Genomic DNA, 22,384 nt, shown 5'->3' on the forward strand with positions numbered 1-22,384 from the left:
GTTAACTGAAGGATATGGTGTGTGTGTATATATATATGTAAAACATTACTGTTTATTACTTTTAGGCAATCTTGTGCACTGTTATCATGTAAATGTTTCAGATATCTGTTGACCTTAACAGCATTTTGATTTATGTAGAGATGTTAATTTCTTCTAGGCAGGTGCAAATGCACCCTTTGGGTGTTTTGTTTTGTATATTGCATTGTAAGTGGGTGTTCACAATTCCATTTGTTTCATTCTTGTGCCATTTTTACACAGTTCACTATTCATACTTATTTATACACTGTTGTTGCAAAAAAATCAGTCTGAAAGATAAAAATTTATAGAGACACAAGAAGAGAGAAAATGGTGCAGAAATACACTAACAAGTTTGTTTCACAAGAAAGACACAGAAGCCAAACAGAGATATTGAGGCCAAGTTCAGACTGGCAGTTTGAAGCGGGAGGGAGTCGTGGCAAAAAAGACCCAGAACAAACTGTTCTGGGTTTTCCCGTTCACACTGCAGCAACTGATGTGGGAGCATACCGGGAGGAGGTGCGAGGGAGCATTCACACTATTGGCCCACCCCTGGCGGAGGCACGGCTGTAAGGCACGGCTTTCTTTTTGGTAATCTGGAGATGTGTGCTTATGCGCCTAGGCGCTCATGTGCATAAGTGCACCAAAAACTGTGGCTTTCGGCGTTCACACTTTGTTGGTGTGGGATGGACATGGGATAATCGCGCTTTCCAGGGTTTCATACCATTTTCACCTGGTATCTTTTAAACACGGGAGGGAAGCATTACGAGACGGGTTGAGTATGTCTGGGGAATGCCGGACAGATGTGCCTGTGTGAATGGCCCCTTTAATCCGGTTGTGGAACATTTCTGAAACGTGCCTATATCGAGGCAAACTGCCAGTCTGAACTTGGCCTGAGTTGAAACAATGGACCTACAAAATTTCCTAGTGTTCCTGATATTCTCAACACCAGTGTCTTTCTTCTGTATTCTATCAGATAATGACAAGTCATATATATATATTGTTTCTGAGCCCAAGGAATACTACACACACACATCAAAACCCTTGACGGGAGTCACTCTTCATAGGACTGCCCTGTTAATATGTAATTCTTACTTGAGAACTGCATGTTTCTAAATATAGTTTGCATTCTTTTTAATGAAGGATATTGATTTTATAGCTGCATAATCCCATTTTAATGTGCTAAACACACACTACGGTATTAGAGCTGTACTGAATTTCCATGTCAGAATTTGCACATTCAGTGATGGAGTACTTTATGTCAAACAATTAAGTGACCTGCATGAACTGCAAGGAGATCAAAGCAGTCAATCCTAAAAGAAATCAACCCTGACTTTTCCCTGGAAAGTCAGATACTGAAGCTGAAGCTCAAATGAGAAGGGAGCATTCACTGGAGAAGACACTGGTGCTGGGAAAGATTGAAGATAAAAGGAGAAGGGGATGGCAAAGGATGAGATTGTTAGACAGTGTTATCGATGGAACAAACATGAAATTAAGCAAAGTCCAGAGGACGGCAGAGGACAGGAGGACCTGGAGTGATGTGGTCCATGGGGTCACGAAGAGTTGGATTTGACTGTGCGACTGAACAACAACAAAAATGTAGCCTGAACTGAGATTGTTTAGTCTTTGGGTTAGTTTAGGGGGCTGCACATTACGTGTGTGTGTGGGAAGCCTTTGGGACCTTTCCCTTTCTACATTTCTGTCTTCCTAGTGTTTAAGGCCAAACCATGTATGATTAAAATTATGCGACTGGAACTCTCCATATGTAATTTAGCATTAGAGTTGCCAGCCTCCGGGTTGGACCTAGGGGTCTCCTGGAATTACAGCTCATCTCCAGAATATGGAGACCAGTTCCTCTGGACAAAATAGATGTTTTGGAGGGTGAACTCTATGACATTGTAGCCTACTGAGGTTCCTATCCTCCCTATGCTCCATCCACAAATCTCAAGGAGTTTCCCAACCTAGATTTAGCAACCCTAACCCACCATCCCCTGCAGGTGGCCAGGGGAGACCTGGGAATCCTATTTGGCATTAAAGACCAGGGTCGAGTATGTGTGTGTGATTCAGAATGGTGTCACAGTGCTTGCAAAGGGGGGAAATAGCTTTCCCCTCTGGACCTATGTCTCCAATTGCAAACAGTATCCAGAAGCTGCTTTCAGTCCCAGTAGAGGAACAGGACAGCCATGATATCAGTGCCTGTCTCTTCCCCCCCCCACACACACAACATGCTTCAAGGAGCCTGAGGGTCCATTTTCAACTGGGCGAATGATACCAGGGGGATCATTAAGCCCACTGTTTCCCCAGCATCACAGCCCAAATATCAGGACTTTCTCTCCCACAGCTATTTTTCAGTGCCAAATCACATAGGCGTTCCTATCACAGAACTGTAAGAATCCATGTAGTATGGCTTTAAGGCCTGTGTCAAAAAGCTGATGACATTTTGAGGACATACTGGAAAATGGAACTGCAGAAAACAAGAATGAAACTGAAAGGATTATTTCAGTTTAGCAATGCCCGATATTTCTTCTGGCAAAATGGAAAGTGTGGCAGTTTGCACATAATTTCCACTTTAAAAGATCTTGGCCAGAATCCCTTTAAGAGTTATGCATGCTTGCTGAAATCAATGGGTTTAAGCACACTTAACTTGGTGCTGGACTGTAGCCATACTGTTTTCCCTTATCTTCAAAGTTCCAAGATAATGTTTTGCATACATGGGAGAACTTCTGGAATTCTCACAGATGGCTACAAATCACAACAGTTTGTCAAAATGTGCCACCCCCATAAATTTCTTCAAGGATAATAGTGTGAGCTGTGCCCTAGATTCCTGTTACAAGCAATTTATGGGATCGTAATTTAGCAAGCTGTGTGTATGATGTATTCCAAAGTAACATTTCCATGTGTATTGATCCACATAAATCTTAACATAATATAGCTACAGGAGACTTGATGCAGTAGCTCCCAATCTCTTCTCCACTGAAGCTTGCACACATAGCGGCTCTTGTCCTTGAATCTTTCCTTGTCATCCAGAAAGGAAGAACTCGGCACCGAAAATGACTCAAAGACCCCAGCCAGCTGAAATCTGCCTAATCTGAAATGATGTTAATACTTTTTGTGTCTTGCTGTGTGTTGCGAGTCAGATGGATAAAGGATGAGCTCAGGAGAGAAAAGGCACCTCCAAAGACATAAGCATGGCTTCTCTCACAGCAGAAGCCATAGCTGTAGGTATTCATTATCTTTAATCTGCCAGCAAGGAATAACATTGAATTGGAATGAGAGGACCCATGCTTATTCCTCAAGGGAACAGTAGCTATTATGTCTAATCTGTGCTGCAAGACAGGTCAAGTTTATGGGGAAGGCTGTATGGGAATACACAAACTTGAAATGCCTGCTGACACTTCTCACTAGCCAATTTTCATGCATAAAAGTGAGTCAGACAGCATGTATAGTACAGTGTAAGCACACAGTTTATTTTTAAAAGGGTATAATTGAACTTTGTAACTATCTTGAAGCTTTGCTCTAGCATTCACCTTGGTAGAAATGGGCACAAGTGGAAGACTAGAACTGAACCCACTGGTCTCCACACATTCAAGACCCTAAAGTACATAGATCCTATGGACGTATATCTGATCCATATACAAACATAAATAGGAGCCTACCTGTGAATGTATACGTTTACAACCCTTGAGTGTGTAGACAGACCGCTTTTGACATAAGAACAGAAGTTTGGTAATTAAGGCTGTCCAAGAGTTGTTGTTTTTTAGTGCAAAATACATTCTACCACTGATCACCTCATTTGCAAAATAATTAGTACTTTGCAATGTACTTCACTAAATAAATTGCAAATCACCTGAACTGTGATTACAACATGTTTTTCTTTGGTCTGGCAAGCTCTGCTCCTGGACTGATAAGGACACATCTGCAGTTAGAATTCTTTGTAAGATCTCAGTTACTTTGAAAGCTTTGTTACATTGGAGTTGCTGGACAATCCAGTTGCCAGTGGACCTGTCAGCAGACGTCTAGTCCCCATTTGCAATAAGAGTACAGGTGTGCAGTCAGATATTAACGACCCAAAGATTTTCCAACCTTTCCATTATTGGACTGGTTCAGCAATATCTGACACAGCAAAATGCTTCCCAATAGTTTCCCAAATCCAATAATTTTCATATGATAATGACTGGAAAAATCCAAATGTGGTTCGGGCAGTACAAGACCCTGAGCTGCTCCAGACTGCTGCTGAGTGGGGCTTCCTGTGTTCATGCGCACAGCATAGAGGGAACACTGCTCCTATGCTGGACCCTTGCCTGCAGTATTGACTGGTTTGATTTGTTTTGATTAGCTAGTGTTTCCTTTTACCTGAGGGGAAGGGTAGTTATGAAGTGTCACATTTGTGTTCTTATTTTAAATGTTTCTCATTTGTTGTATTTGTGGGGGGGGATTATATTTAGGTAAAAAATAGCTGCTCTTGAAAACTCACCATTTCCCCCATAGAAACATTGGGGGGAAAGATGGCTGTGGACATCTTCTTTAAGAGGCCATAAAATTATATCTTTATGTCTTATTCATTTGAAACTTGGGAGTATTTAGTAGAGGGGGAGTACTGAAATGCTGGTGTCATTTGTTATTTTTTAAAAATTCAGAAAAAAACAGTATTTTCACACCATTTCTCTCCAAAGGAAATAATGGGCAGACATCTGATGTAACATTAGCAAACACAGACATTTTTCTCTGACATGGCTTTCTGGTATGAAAGAAAATTCCTGACATTTAATGACAGCAATAATCCTACCCTTTCTGAAATCACAATTCACAATTAAAAAGATAACTTTTCAGGTGCACACCCCTAAATCAGAGTACAACGTTTATCTCTACAATTTACATTTCAGCATAATACAGGATGAATGTAAATATTAAACAAATAGCATTTCCCCCTCCTATTTTGCTTTTACCCTGGATAGGATAGTGGGAAAAGGAAGTCAGGGAATGAGACTTGAAAGTCAGCTAATAGTCTGATTACCTTTGTCCTGCTTCCAAAAGTTGCTCACTAATTTTGGTTCACCTCTAGTTCTCGGACTGAGGGCAGACCTGTAGACACGGGGGTGCATTTAGAGTGACACCCCCCAATTTGCCCTGCTGCCTTGCAAATCTTCCCCGGAATTTTTATATTTTTTAACCAAATTTAAGTCAGCTTGGCTGCTCAGCACGCTGCATGCGGGGTGAGATCTGGGGGGGGAATAACAGAGCTGCTGGAGAGGAGAAGGTGGTGGGTGAGTCAGAGAAATCTCTCCTGGGCCCTCTCCTCCTCTCCTTTGTCAGATGCACAGTAGATCATCTACTGGTAAGGAGGGATGGCGGGGGCTGAAGACAAGCCTCAGAGGCCCAGCCCTTTGCAGTACCGTGATCCCCTGGGTCATCTCCAGGCTCATGGTGCAAGTACATGGGGCAGCGGGAAGGGAAGGTGTCACTGCCGCCTCAGCCTCTGTCTCAGTGGGCAGGGCCGGCCTGTGTGTCAGGAGACTGGCCAACCATGGAGCTGGCTTCTCCGTGCCTCTGCAGCGCTGAAGGGGACGGTGGATTTCAAGGGCATGAAGGCATAAGGCACAGCTCTGCTCTCCCTGGCTTTCTCTTTGCTAATTAAATAATTACATTATTTTTATTTAGTTATCCGCTGCTCCCTGAGAATCCTAAATGCCACCCAACAAAAAAATTCTTGGCTACAGGACTGACTGAGGTTAACCAGCATTCATATTTAGAATCAGTGGTCATATACACCTTTTAATGGAGTGGATAATTCTTGGTATTGGGGGCTGTATTGTGAGAGTCAGAAGTGTGTTACTTCTGCTACATCTTGATTATCGGACCTGGAATCAGCATTGAAACCTGTTTGTTTAAAAACTCGTATATGTGCATAATGAAAGGGTTGTTGCTTTGTGTTTTATCTGCCTCAATGTCATCTTATTGGTGTAGTCACAAACCAACAGAAATTTTGTATCAGACATGGCTACGCTGAGAATCTCCGTAGTCAAAACTGGGGGTTCACATTATATTCTAGGTGGCATCAGCAGATCAAGCTAGAATTTATTGTTTTACATATTTTTAAGCATGGGGAATGCATAAGCTTTTATTTTTGTGTATTATGCTTTTATTTAGTAATCATGCCTGATCCTAGTTTCCATCTACCATTAGTCTGCACTATTATACTTCTTAAATTTAATTATATTTGGGGGTTCCTTTTTCAGGAAGTGGGTAAATCCTGTGCAGACCTTGATTACAGTCCCCTCGCAAACTGATTAAACATAGCAAAAAGAGTCAAAATGGCTTGAAAGCTTCTTGTCTGTTTGTGATAAAAAGTAATTTTGCTCTTGAGAGGATTCAGGATACTTGGATTACAAAAGAGTCTGGTGGACAGGAAAGGGAGTTGTGTGTACAGGGGAAGGACAACTGAGAAACTTGAGTTTTTAAAATAGTTTCGAAGCAGTGGTCTACCAACCATTTTGTCTTTTAAGTCTGTTTGGTTTGATGTGTTTTTAGGGGCTTTATCACTTAATTCCTTCTTTATTATTTTTTAAGAATGTTGCATGGCTAATTATACCATTACATCTTATAAGTCTAGGCCATTCCCTGAAGACTAAGAGTTTCTTACAGAGCTTGGTTTGAAAAGGACTTTGGTTCCATAAAGCTAGGCCTGCACACAGCTTAATTTTCTGAGCTAACATAAAATGTCCAATTTGAAGGATTATCTTTTGGCAGTATTTCTTACAAGCAGAAATCCAAGAAACACAGGAATTTAGGGAAACAATATTTAATTGGAATTATTTTTTCTATATTTTGCCTGCTTAACCCTGTTGAAAATATGCACATCACTAAGAGTTCTTTTTTGAATCACTTTTACGTGACCTGTGTGTTGTATCCTGGATTACTCTGGTTAGGCCTCATTCAGATATAGGTGTGCACTTAAGAAACCCTAGGCATCTACTTAGTTTTCCTGTACCAGATCACTTAACACCTAGCCAGAGTAATGGTGTAGGTTCGTTCTGGGTATAGTACCCAGAATCTCTGGGTATAGTTACAGAATCTCTGCTTCCATTCTAAGATTATTTATTAAAGCATAACTATTTTGTTCTTAACATAGATTAAATCCACAAAACATTATACCATCCATCCATCCGTCCATCATTGTTACATAGATAATTAAAAGGAGAACAATTATATAAATCCTTAGAATTTTCTTACCTCAAAAGTAAGCAAGTCACAGGCAAGGAGCCCCTTCTGAAGAGACATTCTCAATCAATACAACATCCCATATTTACAGGATTTTAAAATCATCTCCTAACAATATCTAACTGTCCCACTTGATGAGAGTACACATTCTTGGCTAACTCATTATCTTATAACTTCAAACACTTTTCAGTTTAGAAAAGAGACGATTAAGGGGAGACATGATAGAGGTTTATAAACCTTCTCCCAAAATACTAGAACTTGGAAGCATCAAATGAAGCTGATGAGCAGTAGATCAGAAAGGATAAAAGGAAATACTTCTTTACACAGAGAGTGATTAAAATGTGGAATTTGCTGCCAGAGGATGTAGTGATGGCCACAGGAATTTTTGTTGTTGTTCAGTCGCACAGGCGAGTCTGACGCTTCGCAACCCCATGGACCACATCACTCCTGTCTTCTGTCGTGCTCCAGAGTTTGCTTAATGTCATGTTTGTTGCCTCGATAACACTGTCTAACCATCTCATCCTTTGCTGTCCCTGTCTTCTTTGACCTTCAATCTTTCCCAGCATTGGGGTCTTCTCCAGTGAGTGCTCCCTTCTCATTTGGTGGCCAAAGTATTTGAGCTTCAGCTTCAATATCTGGCCTTCCAGGGAAAAGTCAGGGTTGATTTCTTTTAGGATTGACTGATTTGATCTTCTTGCAGTCCAGGGGACTCTCAAGAGTCTTCTCCAGCACCATAATTTCAAAGAATCTATTCTTCGACGCTCGGCCTTCCTTATAGTCCAACTCTTGCAGCCATACACTACTACTGGGAATACCATTGCTTTGACCATCCTTCTATTTGCCAAGGAGTGATGGGGTCTATTTGCCAAGGAGTGATGGGGTCTATTTGCCAAGGAGTGATGGGGTCTATTTGCCAAGGAGTGATGGGGTCTATTTGCCAAGGAGTGATGGGGTCTATTTGCCAAGGAGTGATGGGGTCTATTTGCCAAGGAGTGATGGGGTCTATTTGCCAAGGAGTGATGGGGTCTATTTGCCAAGGAGTGATGGGGTCGGATGTTGAGTTTCAAGCCAATGTTTGCGCTCTCCTCTTTCACTTTTAGCAAGAGGCTCTTTAGGTCCTCTTCACTTTCTGACATTAGAGTGGTATTGTCTGAATATCTGAGGTTGTTGATGTTTTCCCCAGCAATCTTAATTCTGGCTTGTGATTCATCCAGGCTGGTGGTGAATAATAATAATAATAAGAGATTGGATTTATACCCCACCCTTCACTACCGAAAGGTGTCTCAGAGCGGCTTACAAACTCCTTTCCCTTCCCCTCCCCACAACAGACACCCTGTGAGGTGGGTGGGGCTGAGAGAGCTCTGACAGAAACTGCTCTTTTCCAAGCTCTTATCAGAACTACGGCTTGCCCAAGGTCATGCAGCCAGGTGCAAGTGGAGGAGTGGGGAATCAAACCCGGTTCTCCCAGATTAGAGTCCACGCACTTAACCACAACACCAAACTGGCGGCGAATACTAGAATCCACCAATCAATATTCTTCCTAATCAGTTCTGCAGGAATTAAATCAGAACCTGCAGCCTTACAAGGTTTCAATGTCTGAATAAGATTTTTAATTTCTTGTGGGGTCACTGGGGGGCATGGAGATAAGGTATCTATGTCTATGTCTTGTTCTGGTAAAGCAATAGTCTCTTGATTATGATAAAACTGTGTGAAGTAGCCTTCCCATGTTTTGGGGAGTATATAATTACTGGAGGCTAAATGTGGTTTAGTGGTACAATTAGAAACCAACTGCCAAAATAAACACTGGTTCTTATCTCTAGCTGCTAAGTTAAGTTGTTCCCATTCAAATGATATAGCATCTTTCTTTTTTTGTCGGATCAGGGCTTTATATTGGTTTATAAGAGTTTTCATAACATCTAAATAATCATTATTTCCATTAACAGCCATTTTCATAGATCTACACTCTTTATCAAACCATGGCTTATTTGTAGTGTTGTTCACTCTACTTTTTTTTGCACAGGATTTTCTTATTACCAATTGTAACTGCTTAATTAATTGTTTATAGGTGTCAAAATGACTCTTTATTTGGCTCTGTTGTTTCAGTATGTTTAATAACCCTGTCATAGCCTCAGAGTCCAACAGTCTGGGAACAGATTTCTCCACTAAGGCATTCCAAGAACCCTTATAGAATAATTTCATTTCAACATTATCCTCATAATTCTGATCTAAAGTTCAAATATCAGGGCTAGAAGTTCCAAATCTCAATATAAGAGGAAAATTATCACTATCTAGATGTCGAGGCCTCAAATGACTCAATCAATGAGACTCAACCTCTTTCCCAAGCAATAACTGAATTCGACAGGGTAGTCCATAGAAAAAGCGCCATTCACAATATGACAATTGATCCTGTTTACCAGCTGTAGAAAGCTAAAACCCATCACATTAACTTTTTGATCTTTTGAGTGTCTAATCAGAGGGAGAGAATATATTTGTCTTTTAGGGGTGGTCTATCAGATAGGTCTATCAGCAGCTACTAATCACTAAAAGGAACTTCCACAACTGTAGTAAACCTCTTAATATCAGTGTCAAGAGGCAACATCAGGGGAAGGCCTCATTCTCTATATTCTTTTGTTAGCCCTCCAGAGTAACTGGTCGGCCACTGCATGAGACGGGATGCTAGTGCAGTTTGTGGTTTTCGGCTGAAGCATGAACCAAGCCATTAACTGATATGCTGGTTTGCGAACCAAACCAGTTTGTATCAGTTTATGAGCCATTTAAAGTTTAAACCCCTGCTCTGCTCCCAGTGAAAAGCAGGAGTTTAAATAGCTCCCAGCTATTTAAACCAAACAGCTGGGCTGTTTTTTATGAAAAGCAGAAAGCAGGGGATTAAAGCACTGATTTCTGCTCTTCACGAACCACCATGAACGGCATCAAAATTCAAAGTTCACGAACCACAAACTGTCCAAAATCCATGACAAAGTTTAGTTCATCAGCCAATTTGTGCCCATCCCTATTGTTAACCTCAGTGATTCTAAGGTCCCAGCTGCCCAGTAGATATGTTAATCCAACCTTCCTCCAAAAAGCCTTCCTCCAGTTTAAGCATTCTTCCTCCAATTTAATTGGTACTTCCATTCCAAAAAGAACCACCTAAGTTAGAGAAAGTCTCCCTAGGCTAGAGGTGGGCTGGAAACTGCTCATTGGGGTGGTATGATAGGGGTCAGATCCACTCTGTGATTGTACATCTCAATAAAAGTATACTTTGAATGCATGTGGTAAAGAGCACATCCCTTTGTAGATGTTGCTGTAAATATACAGAAAAGCTAGGGTCAACAAGGAATGATCCCCCCCACCCAAACATACAAATGCACAGGTCTTGAAATGCCCTCCAGTACAGGATGTATACACCACTATATAAACTTTCCTTTTCTGCATTATATCTGTCACTTAAAAAAACAAACACCTGTCCCTTTTGGGTTTTGTCTTTGTTTTGTTTGGTTTTTTGTCTCCTTTAAAAAAGAATATGCCATACACTCATAAAAAGTGACGGTGATTAATCTCAGTGTGTGGGTTAGATGTTTGAAACTCTCTCTTCCTTTAGCTGCCATTCCATTGTTTCCTGTAGTGTAATGTTGATGAGACATTGCTAGGAATGTTTTTAGACCCATCTTTCTGCCACAATGAGTCTCTGAAAGCTGCTAGAATAATAACTTGCGAGCTGCTCCCCATCCTTCCATCGATCTCTCCTGTCTAACAAGACAAAGAACCAGCCTCATATAGACAGGTGAGGGCAGCATATATGAATAATCGGATGTGAAGTGAAGTGGCTTGCCATGATACCATTCTCTTTGTCAAATGGATGACTACTGTTAAGACACAAGTACATTTGCGTTCGCTGTTGCAGTGCCAAACTTGGAAGTTTTAGATGACAGCAAGAATAAAATACCTTGTATCTGAATGTTACACACATTTTCATTAAAATGAAGAGCTACATGGAGAGCCAGCTGTTCCTGCTTGATATCACCTAGATGAAGACCTCAGAGCAGGCCCGTGGCTGCTGTGGGGCCCTGGGGGTGACACCCCTCCCAAATCTGCCCTGCCCCCCCCAGTAGCTCTGGATATAGGTCTCCTGCTGCACATGGGGATGGTCACCATACAAGAGACACTGGGCCTCAGTTGAACGAAGAGAAAGCCCAAGCCAGGCCCCAAAAAGCACTTCCAAGGGCAGGCTGTGCCTGGCAGGGAGGCAAAGTGAGGCATGTGAGAGGACTGCAGGGTGTGCATGAGTTCATCTTCCCTGTGGTGAAGGCAGGTGAGAATGCCTCTGAGTGGGTGGTGGCAGAACTCTGTCAAGGGCAGGCCATGCTGGGTGGGGAGACGAGGCATTTGAGGGGACTGTGGGGTGGGTGGGGGTTCATATGTTGATCTAATTCTCTCTTGAAGCTGTTCATGCTTGTAGCTGCCACCACCTCCTGTGGCAGTGAATTTTATGTGTTAATCACTCTTTGGGTAAAGAAGCACTTCCTTTTATCTGTTCTAACCTGACTGCTCAGCAATTTCACTGAGTGCCCATGAGTTCTTGTATTGTGAGAAAGGGAGAAAAGTACTTCTTTCTCTACCTGCTCTATCCCATGCATCATCTTATAAACCTCAATCATGTCACCCCTCAGCTGCTGTTTCTCCAAGCTAAAGAGCTCCAAGCATTTTAACCTTTCTTCATAGGGAAAGTATTCCATCCCTTTTATCATTCTAGTTGCCCTTTTCTGCACTTTTTCCAATGCTATAATATCCTTTTTAAGGTGTGGTGACCAGAACTGTACACAGTACTCCAAATGAGGTCGCACCATTGATTTATACTGGGGCATTATGATACTAGCTGATATGTTTTCAATTCCCTTCCTAATAATCCTGAGCATAGCATTAGCCTTTTTTTTTTTTTTTGCAGTTGCACACTGTCTAGACATTTTCATTGCGTTATCTGCTATGACTCCAAGATCTCACTCTTGGTCAGTCTCTGCCAGTTCGGACCCTATCAATGTGTATTTATAGTTAGGATTTTTGGCTCCAATTTACATCACTTTGCACTTAGCCACATTGAACCCCATTTGCCACATTGACACCCACTCGCCCATCCTCGACAGATCTCTTTGGAGTGCCTCACAATCTTCCCTAGTTTTCACCACCCTGAGCAACTTTGTGTCATTTGCAAATTTAGCCACTTCACTGCTTACTCCCAACTCCAAATCATTAATAAACAATTTAAAAAGCATCAGATGCAGTACTGATCCTTGTGGTACCCCACTGTTTACCACCCTCCACTGAGAAAATTGCCCATTTATACTCACTCTCAGTTTCCTGTTAATTAGCTAGTTTTTGATCCACAAGAGGACTTGTCCTTTTATCCCATGATTTTTGAGCGTACTTAGGAGCCTTAGATGAGGAACTTTACCAAAAGCTTTCTGGAAGTCAAGGTAAACAGCATCTATTGGGTCCCCCTTGTCCACATGTTTGTTCACTCCCTCAAAGAACACTAACAGGTTAGTGAGACAAGATCTTCCCTTACAGAACGCATGCTGAGTCTGCCTCAATAGTTTTTGTTCATCAATGTGCCTACTAATTCACATTTGACAGAAACAGTTTTAATCTGTTTCTTAATAACTGGTTTTCTGCTTCGAATGTATTTGAAGAAAGTGCCTCTGCAAGTATGGGGGGAAATCAATTGGGTGGGAGCCTCCACGAGGCAGGCATTTCAGTCAGCATTTCAGTCAGACCCCTGCCAGCACTCCCTGGTCTACTCTCTGGTGGAATTCCGTCCAGCTTCTGTGAATCTGCCACTGTCCTTGCTTGCAAGGTGATCAAAACCGAGGGCATGTAAACCTGGTATGCAAACTCCATGATGACTTCTGCTCTGGAGGCCCTGGTTTTCTCAAACACTTTGCTTAGTCCTAAGTAAGAAGAGACACACCCCACCAGCTGTCCTTAGCCTGGACGTTGCAGCAATAGAAGGTTGTGCTGTGGTGAGTGTTCTGCTATGGCTAGGAGCTGCTGGACACTCTGCTGGCTCTTAATTAAATTACCACTAAGCAGATCACTAATCTAATTAGTGATGATCTCATTAAGACATGTTTTTTATTTGAGTATCTGAATGAACTGGTGTTTTCCATGGATAAACGTGATAATCCTTTTTCTGTCTGACGAAGGGAGCTTTGACTCTCAAAAGCATATACTCTTGAAAGTTTATATACTTTGTTGGTTTCTAAGGTGCTACTGGACATGAGCCATGCCCTTCTACTGTGTTGAATGATATGTTTCTAGACTGTAAACCTGTGTTTGTTGGTAAATATGTGTAAGTTTTCAAACATTCCAAGCTCTTTATCAGGAAGAAGGTTATGGCACATGTCGACTATACATACATGAAGTACTTAAAAGCAAATTTTAATATCACAAATTGTTGTTAATGAGGGAGAAAATGTTAGCAAATATAAGGTGATCCTGAAAGCAGATCTTCCCCACCTTCACTCCCCCACAACAGCCCTCTGTGACCTCCCCCCCTCCCAAGACATTGATTGGGGTTGCGGGAGTTGCTTTGGATAAAAAGCTATCTGACATGGAGAGGCTGCAGTAAGGAGGGGGGATTTGGTGAAATTGCCACTCCTCACTCGTTCATGAGTGGGGCTTCTGCTAGTGCAAGAGGATGGAGAAGGGCAGTTGTACGTGTTTGCTTAACAGAGTTTTTTCAGCATCAAGGATCTACTCTCAATGGTGATGTTCAAAAAGCCATTTTTTCACCCCCGCAAGTAGAAAGTTAACTAGCAATTCCGATAGGAATTGTTATAGTGGGAAAATGTAAAATCCCTATGTTTTGTTTTAATGAATGTATTACTGAAAGATCTGTTGACCAATAAAGCTGCCTCTGAGTACAGAGAAGGGCAGTTTCATCTCATTCACCCTTAGTATGGAAAGGAGGTTATTTATTTATTTATTTAGATTTCCAACCCACCCTTCTTTGTGTAACCCGTTAAATGAAGATCTAAAAACTATGTTCGTTGCCACATATGCAATACCTATGTAATATTTATATAGCACCTTAGAATTGTTTTATGGTTTTAATCTGTTTCTAAACTTGTTCAAATTTTATTGTACGCTGCCTTGAGCCTGCTTTGGCGGGGAGGGTGGGGGTATAAATCAAATAAATAAATAAGACGGTTATTAGAATCTCAAAGTGGTTGCTTCATTTTATTTTTATTGTGTTAGCAAAGTGTTGCTTATTAAATCCATTGCTAACATAGACTTCAAAGATTTCTTATAGTTCATGAATGGAGGAAGGTACAGAGTGGGCGGAACGACCTGGATGAGGGTGTGGGAGTGGCCTATGAGGTGTGGGGAAAGGGCAGGGAGAATCCGAAGAAAGTCTGTATGTTTTTGAATTGCCTTTGGCTTGGAAGCAAAGCAAGGGGAAAAGCAGCAGAAAACCCGGGGAAACAGTGAATGGAAAGCGAACTGAGTGCGGAAGGGAGGAAAAACAATGCAGAATGTAAAAGAAAATCCAACCGGCATGCACAGTGAAAGTGAGGCAAAGCACCCACGCATAATAGGCCACAAACATTAAAAATTGCATTGACATGTTTTTTTCCCTTATTTGTTTCTTATTCATCTGAGTATGAGTGACATCTTGAATACTAATGGCTGTGAAGCTGTGTGACTTTAGCACAGTTTATGTATGCACGTTCTTGCAGAGCATTCTGGGAGATGTAGTCTGCTCCCATGTTACTGAAATCATAAATTTTGAACTGTAATGTGTGATGCCCATACTCACAACTAAACTGTAAATTCATCCCAACTACTCTGATTTGGGTAAAATCTCTCACATGATCACTGTCTCCTGGGAATTATATGGGGAAACCAGAGTTCTTGTGATACAACTTTTGCTTTTTCTGTTTGCATGCTCAGTTCCTCCTCGTCCCCTTGAAAGCTTCTTCTTTCTCTTTCAGTGTTTATCAGCTTGTTGTGAAAGAAGAGAGGCCACAGAAGTCACGAAGAGCTGCAGATATCATCGAATGCTTCTCTGTTCCAGTGAGCTACAAAAATGCATCAACCCTTGACTCTCCCCATTACTTTGCAGCTGAATTGAAGCCAGCCAACTTGCCCGTCACCCAGCCTTTCACAGTAGGAGACAACAAAACCTACAATGGCTATTGGAATGCTCCACTTTCGCCCCTGAAAAGTTATAGCATTTACTTTCAGGCTCTCAGTAAAGCAAATGGGGTAAGTGCTAAGAACAAAATCTTGCTTGTTGGGTTAGCCACTGTTGTAATTGTGATCCCCAGGCTGTCTTGAGAAAGCTATCATTCTTCCCATCATCTTGAGATGATGTATCATCATGTATCAGCATTTCTCAATTTTAAGGGTAAACATTTCATGTTAATGTAGCTTTAGGGATAAGGAGAATATACCAGCCACTTCTTCTGGGTGAGAAGTTCACGAGAACTATATAGTTGCACAGACTTAAAATATGTGAGTGAAGTGTCTCTCTGGATCGCCTGTATTTCTGATGAGATATTATATGATGAGCAAGCCTTCTGCTTTGTAACCTTGGTCACACAGTGATTTACTGAGAATTTCTTTTGCCTCTGGTACTTGTTTGATTGAGTCAGTGGAGTATATCATTAAAAAGTATTGATTTATCTTTGTGGAGGTGTACTTTAGTTGCTTCCCACTCTGTTGAGCCACACTGTAATTTGATCTGAATGTAAGTCTGAATCCTTCTTCAATATGAATTCATTTTCAGAGGTATTAGGGATGTGTTGGACTATTGCCATTGATCCAGATAAATTGGATTAAAGAGAAGATGGCAGAGAACTGATTTGATGTTACAATTTAGAGGGTGTTGTGAATGCAAGGGCCACTAGTCCCTCTGGAAATGAAACATGTAATGTGCATAGAAAATAGAACTAGTCATTGTTTAACTCAAGATCAAAACATCATTCTTCTGGGCCATATTAAAGAACAAGTAGAAATCTCCCTTATAAATAAAAGCCGAATGGTGGTGGCACTTCTCTAGAACACTCCACACCCTCCAAAATCAGTTCGCTCTCTGATCTGTCGTTCAGAGGGTCTCCCTATCCACTGGCTGCTTTGCCTGAGTCCTGCCTCCAACATTCTAAACAGTTTGCTGTTCCCCTCCGCCCCCATAGCCAGTCAGAACACAGAGGTTATTTGCATATGCAGCCTCATTGGCCTTTGCCTTGGAACACAGAGGTCGTTTGCATATGCGAGTTGATTGACTTTTGCCTCTAACGTTCTAAACAGTTTTGCTGTTCTGAGGTAAAATGTGTCCAATCTCCAGGTGTGGGCTGGAGATCACTCAGAATTACAACTGCTTTCCAGATGGCAGGCTGCAGGTGTGTGGGGGGGTGGAAAGCTGAAGAGTGAGGAGGAAATAAAGGTAGGTTGATGATTGGCTGGGAAGGAGATAGGGTTGCCAACTCCAGGTGGGAAATTCCTGGAGATGTGAGGGATGGAGCCTGGAGAGGGTGAGGTTTCTGGAGGCATGGGACCTTGGACAGGTACAAAGCCATAGACTCCACCCTCCAAACCAACTATTCCCTTCTGGGGAACCATTATTGCCAATCTCCAGGTGAGGGCTGTAGATCATTCCAAATTACAACTGTTCTTTAGGTAGCAGAGATCAGTTCCTCTGGAAATAATGGTGGACTCAGTGTCATTATACCCTGCTGAAGTCGCCACAGCAAATTGACACTGAGTGTCCAAGGCCGGGGCACCTGCCCAGAGCCTCTTTCTAGATGCCGTTGTATTTATTTCCACAACGTACCTTTTTCCTTGTAGCAGATAAAGAAACTCCTAGAAATGTAGGGACAGAAACAGGTGATCTAAAGTTGATGTTAGCAAACTAGTCAGGACACTGTTGTAGTCTTGATCTCTCTAGGGCCATGATTTTAGACTATGACATGTGCTCTTAAAGAGTGCATGAGCAGTTTCTAATGGACATATCCTTACTGCTTGACATTCCCACCCTCTAAATTTGTTGTGGCCTTGTCCAGGAAGAGCAGGGATAAACTAGAGATGGATGACCCTGCTTCCCTGGCCTCCCTTGAGCCATTTGGCTATTGTTTGCTCCTGAAACATTCAGCCAACACACTCTTACTGGGTAGATGCCATCACCTGTCACTTTGAGATCTGAGGCAGAGTCTGACAAGGCCACTTCCGCCTCTCTCCCTTTTTCTCTCCCTCTCTCTCTTTCTCTAATACATGCATGAACACACCTCATCTAGCCAAACACGCTGCCTCGTGAGCTGGCATACACAAACCCCAGTCATTTTGCAACTGAGTGATCTAGGGTCGACGTAGGATCTCTTAACACAATGACTTTTAACTTTATTTGGGGAAGACAGAGTAAGAAGGGAAGATGTATGCAATTGTTTTCAGGGGAGGAATGGAAAAAAAGGCAGGGAAGTATTTCAAACAGACAAGAGAGTGCCAAAAAGACCTAAAATACTACAGAAAGCTGCAACAATCTGACAAAACTGATTCCCTAACTTAATGACATAGTTTTTCACAGACCTTGCACCATGTGAGCCTGATATAGGAGTATCCTACAAAGTAGGGTTGTCAGCCAGGGACATGGTGGCACCACTGCTATGATGTCATAATGACATTTCCAGGCTGAACCCAGAACTGAAGTCATGCCACTCTAGGATTCAACAGGAACTCTGTGGTTTTACTCAAAAGTGACATCATGCTGTTCTAGGATTCAGCAGTTTTACCATAGAGTTTCCACTGAATCCTGGAGCAGCATGATATCATTTCTGGTTCAGCCCAGAAATGACATCATGCTGTTTTTGTGACAGCAATTTTTTCTTTCAGTTCTCTCCACCAGCCTACTGAGTAGCGTCAGCGCTTGGGAGTTGCCAGCAGGAGGGACTTCTTTTTCCTTGCTTGATCCTTGGAAAGGCAATTGTAACTTTCTTGTCACAGTTTTATCAATCTAGTTACAATCACACACCCTTGCATGGATACATGCTCTTTTCCTGTTCTGGCTGGTTCTAAGCCAATTAGTTAATTTTCTGTTGGGCATTGTGATTTGCTGTCCTGTTCCTGCTCTTGCTAAACTTAATTAGAAATAGGAAAATCTTGGGGACCAGGCCAAGACTCATGGCAGGCCTCATGACTAACAATGGCAAATGTTATTGGGCCGAAAATAATTTTTGCATGGGTCTGTTAGGGTTGCCAACTCCAATTTGGGAAATTCCTGAAGATTTAGAGATGGTGCCTACACAGGGTAAGTTTGGGGAGGGGGCTCAGCAGGGGTATGATGCCATTAAGGTCTAACTCTGAAAACTGTAATTTACTCCATGAAAACTGATCTGTGCTGTAATTCTGGGAGAACTCTAGTCCCACCTTGAGTTTGATAGAGTCCTCTAGGTCTTTAATGGCATGAGTAACAAATAGGGTGGCCAGGCAAGCACCTGGCAAACCTGAGAACTTTTGGAGGTGAGGCATGGAGAGGGGGAAGCATTACACAATATGATAACATCATGATGTACATTTTTATGTTGTAATGCAAGCAAATGTTTCCTTCAATGTGTCTATCTGACCACAGTGGCAATGATGGCTCAAATACATATTGATACAGTTTTTCCTATGCTGAATTCTGTGACTGTTGACATGGCTTGTATATCCAGGTTGAGTAGTGAACTTCTATTGTGACTAGTCGAGATATACCTTCTGGTCATGTGATCAGTCCTGTGGGTTATGATTTAGATAATATTGGGCATCTGTTTTTGAGAACTTATGAACTCGACATTATATCTGAACAAACCTGGCAACAGAACATTTATTTACATGCCAATTTATGGTTTAACATAAAACTCTGCTAAAAGTTGCTTTGAAGCATATTTACTGCAAACAGTTCAAAAGCGACGAAGGAGAAAAATAATGGAGGGGGGGTTGCATTGTTACAGCTTCTCTCTTTGTAGTAGTGTGTGCGCTCTTCCATGTGTTCATAATCTTTGCTGCCATTAGCTGTGATTGTTGTATTGGAAAAAACATAGAATTAATAGTCAGTTATAAAACAAGTGTCATAAATTGCAGCTGAATTAGATCATGAGCCTCCTTGCCTTCTGTTGCACAGTGCTATATTTGGTTGTGTGTGTGTGTTAGGGTAAGAGAAATGCTCATTTGAGTTTTTGTTTGTGGGCTGTCACAAGGGAGCTGGAGTATCTGGTGCTTCTCCCAGAAGAGAGTCTAAATAGAACATGTGTGAAGCAGAGTACTCTTGGGCTTTGTTCTGCAAAGCACCTGTTTCTGAATGGTGTGAATTTTGCTCCATGGGCTAATCAAAAGCCAGATGCTTAACTGAAATGTGTCTGAGTTTGGTGTGAAAGAAAGGGGGGGGGGGCTAAGCCAGGGTTTGCACTTCTGGGAGGTGGGGGAACTACAATCAGTTCTTGATCCCATGGAAATCAGGTGGAGTGCAAAACTGAACTGATACCACACACAAACTAGAGCCTTGTGGCACTATGAAGACTAACAAAATTGTGTCCTACCATAGCTAGATCTGAGTCCAGTAACACCTTAGAGACCAGCAAAATTTGAGGGGTATAAGCTTTTGAGAGTCAAGGTAAAGGTAAAGGTTCCCTTGCTCAAAAACCATTCGAATCTGACTCTAGGGTTGTGATGCTCATCTCCGTTTCAAAGCCGAAGAGCCAGCACTGTCTGAAGACATTTCTGTGATCATGTGGCCGGCATGACTAAACACCAAGGCACATGGAACGCTGTTACCTTCCCACTGAAGTGGTACCTATTTATCTACTTGCAATTTCTTGCTTTTGAACTGCTAAGTTGGCAGGAGCTGGAACTAGAGACGGGAGCTCACTCCGTCATGCAGCACATTCGGGTCTCAAACTGCTGAACTACCGACCTTCCACAAGACTTATACAGAATGTTTTACCTGCATTTGAGAAAAGTAACAAAGTAAGTTAATATGGCTGAAGTGGCAACCTGGTCCTCATTTCCAGTACTTGCCTTGTGTCCACAAGATTACATCTTGTTCCAGTCATAGAGCTTTCCCCAGTTCCTATCCCATGCTAGCAAAATCGAACTGCCTTAAGTCAATGGGCACTGGGATGCTCAGAAATGTATTTATTTGGATATTTATACAACACTTTTCTTTCTGCTGGGGACCCAAAGCAGCTTGCAACACCATTCTCCCTACTTCCATTTCATCAGCACAACAACAGCCTTGTGATGCAGGGAGAGAGTGACCAACCCAAGATCAGTCAGTGAGCTTCCATGTCAGAGTGGAATTTGAACTTGGTTTCTCAGATCCTATTCCAGCCCTCTAACCACCACATTGGCTCTCTTAAATGTAGTGTGCAGTGCCTCCTGGCTCATTTTACTGGTTCAGAAGACAGTGGAAGTTATCATATATCTTGGGCAATAAGGGTGATGCCTGCAAGATCTGTGCTATTCCATGGGATACTGGGGGAAAGTTACCCAGGGTTGGTGTTTCTGAGCTTTCTAGAGGATTGTCTAAGATAGTTTGATTGGGGGGGGGAAGTAATTGTGAATTTAGCTGGCAAGATCTGATTCATTGATAGCAATTATTATTATTATTGTTGTTGTTATTAATTAACTTTATACCCCGCCCTCCCCGCAAGCAGGCTCAGGGAAGCTTACAGCGATGGCACCAATTGCCGGTAAAACCAATAAAACAATATACAACAATACAATACAGATAAAAACATAAAAACCATAAGGTGCTATTAATTGTACAGTTCATTACTTGCATGTTAAGATGGCATATTAAGATGTCTACAGCTGCTGAGATCCAGCTCAATGTCGTCCCGAGTCACTCGAAAGAATGAGCTAGATGGAAAAACTGAAGGCTGGGTTCATTGATGGTAATGGTGGGGCGGCTCCTAATTGAAGGCCTGGTGGAAGAGCTCCGTCTTGCAGACCCTGTGGTTCTGATCTCCGGGAGCTCGTTCCACCAGTAAGGAGCTGCCACTGAGAAAGCCCTGGTCCTTGTCACGATGAGTCAGCACAGGCTGGATGTGCTCCCATCTAGGTAAGCCCATTAGCAGCCTGGCTGCGGCATTCTGCACTAGTTGCAGCCTTCGAATTTGCGACAAGGGCAGCCCCATGTAGAGAGTGTTACAGTATTCTAGTCTCGAGGTGACCGTCACATGAATCACTGTGGCCAGGTCGTTTCGGTCAAGGAAGGGAACCAACTGCCTAATTAGCCGAAGATGATAAAAGGCTGATTTGGCAGCAGCTGCTACCTGGGCCTCCATTGTTAAGGAGGAGTCCAGGAGCACTCCCAACCTCCTAACCTCCGACACTGGCACCAGTGGTGCCCCACCGAAGGACAGGAGTGGGGTCCCCACCCACGCACCACCCCGGCCCACGCACAGGACCTCCGTTTTTGCCAGATTCAGTTTCAGCCGACTTAGCCTGAGCCAACCAGCCGTGGCCTGTAATGCCCAGTCCAGATCTTCAGGACTGGAGTTCGACCATCCAACCAACATCAGATAGAGCTGGGTGTCGTCAGTGTACTGATGACATCCCAGCCCATGACTCCAGGCTATGTGGGCAAGGGGACGCATATAGATATTAAGTAGCATTGAGGAGAGCACTGCCCCTTGAGGCACTCTGCACTCCAGTGGGTGTCTCCTGGACTGCTGCTACCCGATTGCCACCCTTTGTCCCCAACCTTGTAGAAAGGAAGCAAGCCATTGCCCGGCAAGCCTTTGTATTCCCATGTCAGCAAGGTGGCGAAGCAGCAACTAATGGTCGACCATGTCAAACACAGCCGACAGGTCCAACAACAACAGTAGTGCCGAACTGCCCTGATTCAGATGCCTCCAGAGATCATCAGTCAAAGCGACCAGTGCCGTCTCTGTATTCCCATGTCTACCTACTTCTCTTCCGCAGTTGTCACTATTCTGTCAGATGTTTATTGTCCAGCAAGCGTCCACTTCCTGCAAAATACTAAGTTTCGTTTCAATTCTTACAACGCCATCAGTCACCATCTTTGGGGACTGTTTGCCTTCAAGAAATTAAAAATTAGAAGAGTCCCGAATGTCCATATTGTTGCCTTGCCATCTCTAGTGATTCCCTAAAATCAGCCCAG

At 42.6% G+C, this 22,384-nt stretch overlaps 1 protein-coding gene across 1 annotated transcript in view; it reads left to right on the top strand.

The window, feature by feature from the left end:
• Positions 1-22,384, top strand: part of PTPRT (protein tyrosine phosphatase, receptor type T) — a 604,328-nt gene that overhangs the window by 384,373 nt on the left and 197,571 nt on the right. Inside the window, exon 11 of the mRNA XM_015410192.1 lies at positions 15,222-15,495. Coding sequence (XP_015265678.1) covers positions 15,222-15,495 — 274 coding nt within the window. The remainder of the gene's footprint in view (positions 1-15,221; positions 15,496-22,384) is intronic.

The sequence above is a fragment of the Gekko japonicus genome, unplaced genomic scaffold, assembly GCF_001447785.1.
Source record: "Gekko japonicus isolate JY-2015 unplaced genomic scaffold, Gekko_japonicus_V1.1 scaffold918, whole genome shotgun sequence".
Taxonomy (NCBI): domain Eukaryota; kingdom Metazoa; phylum Chordata; class Lepidosauria; order Squamata; family Gekkonidae; genus Gekko; species Gekko japonicus.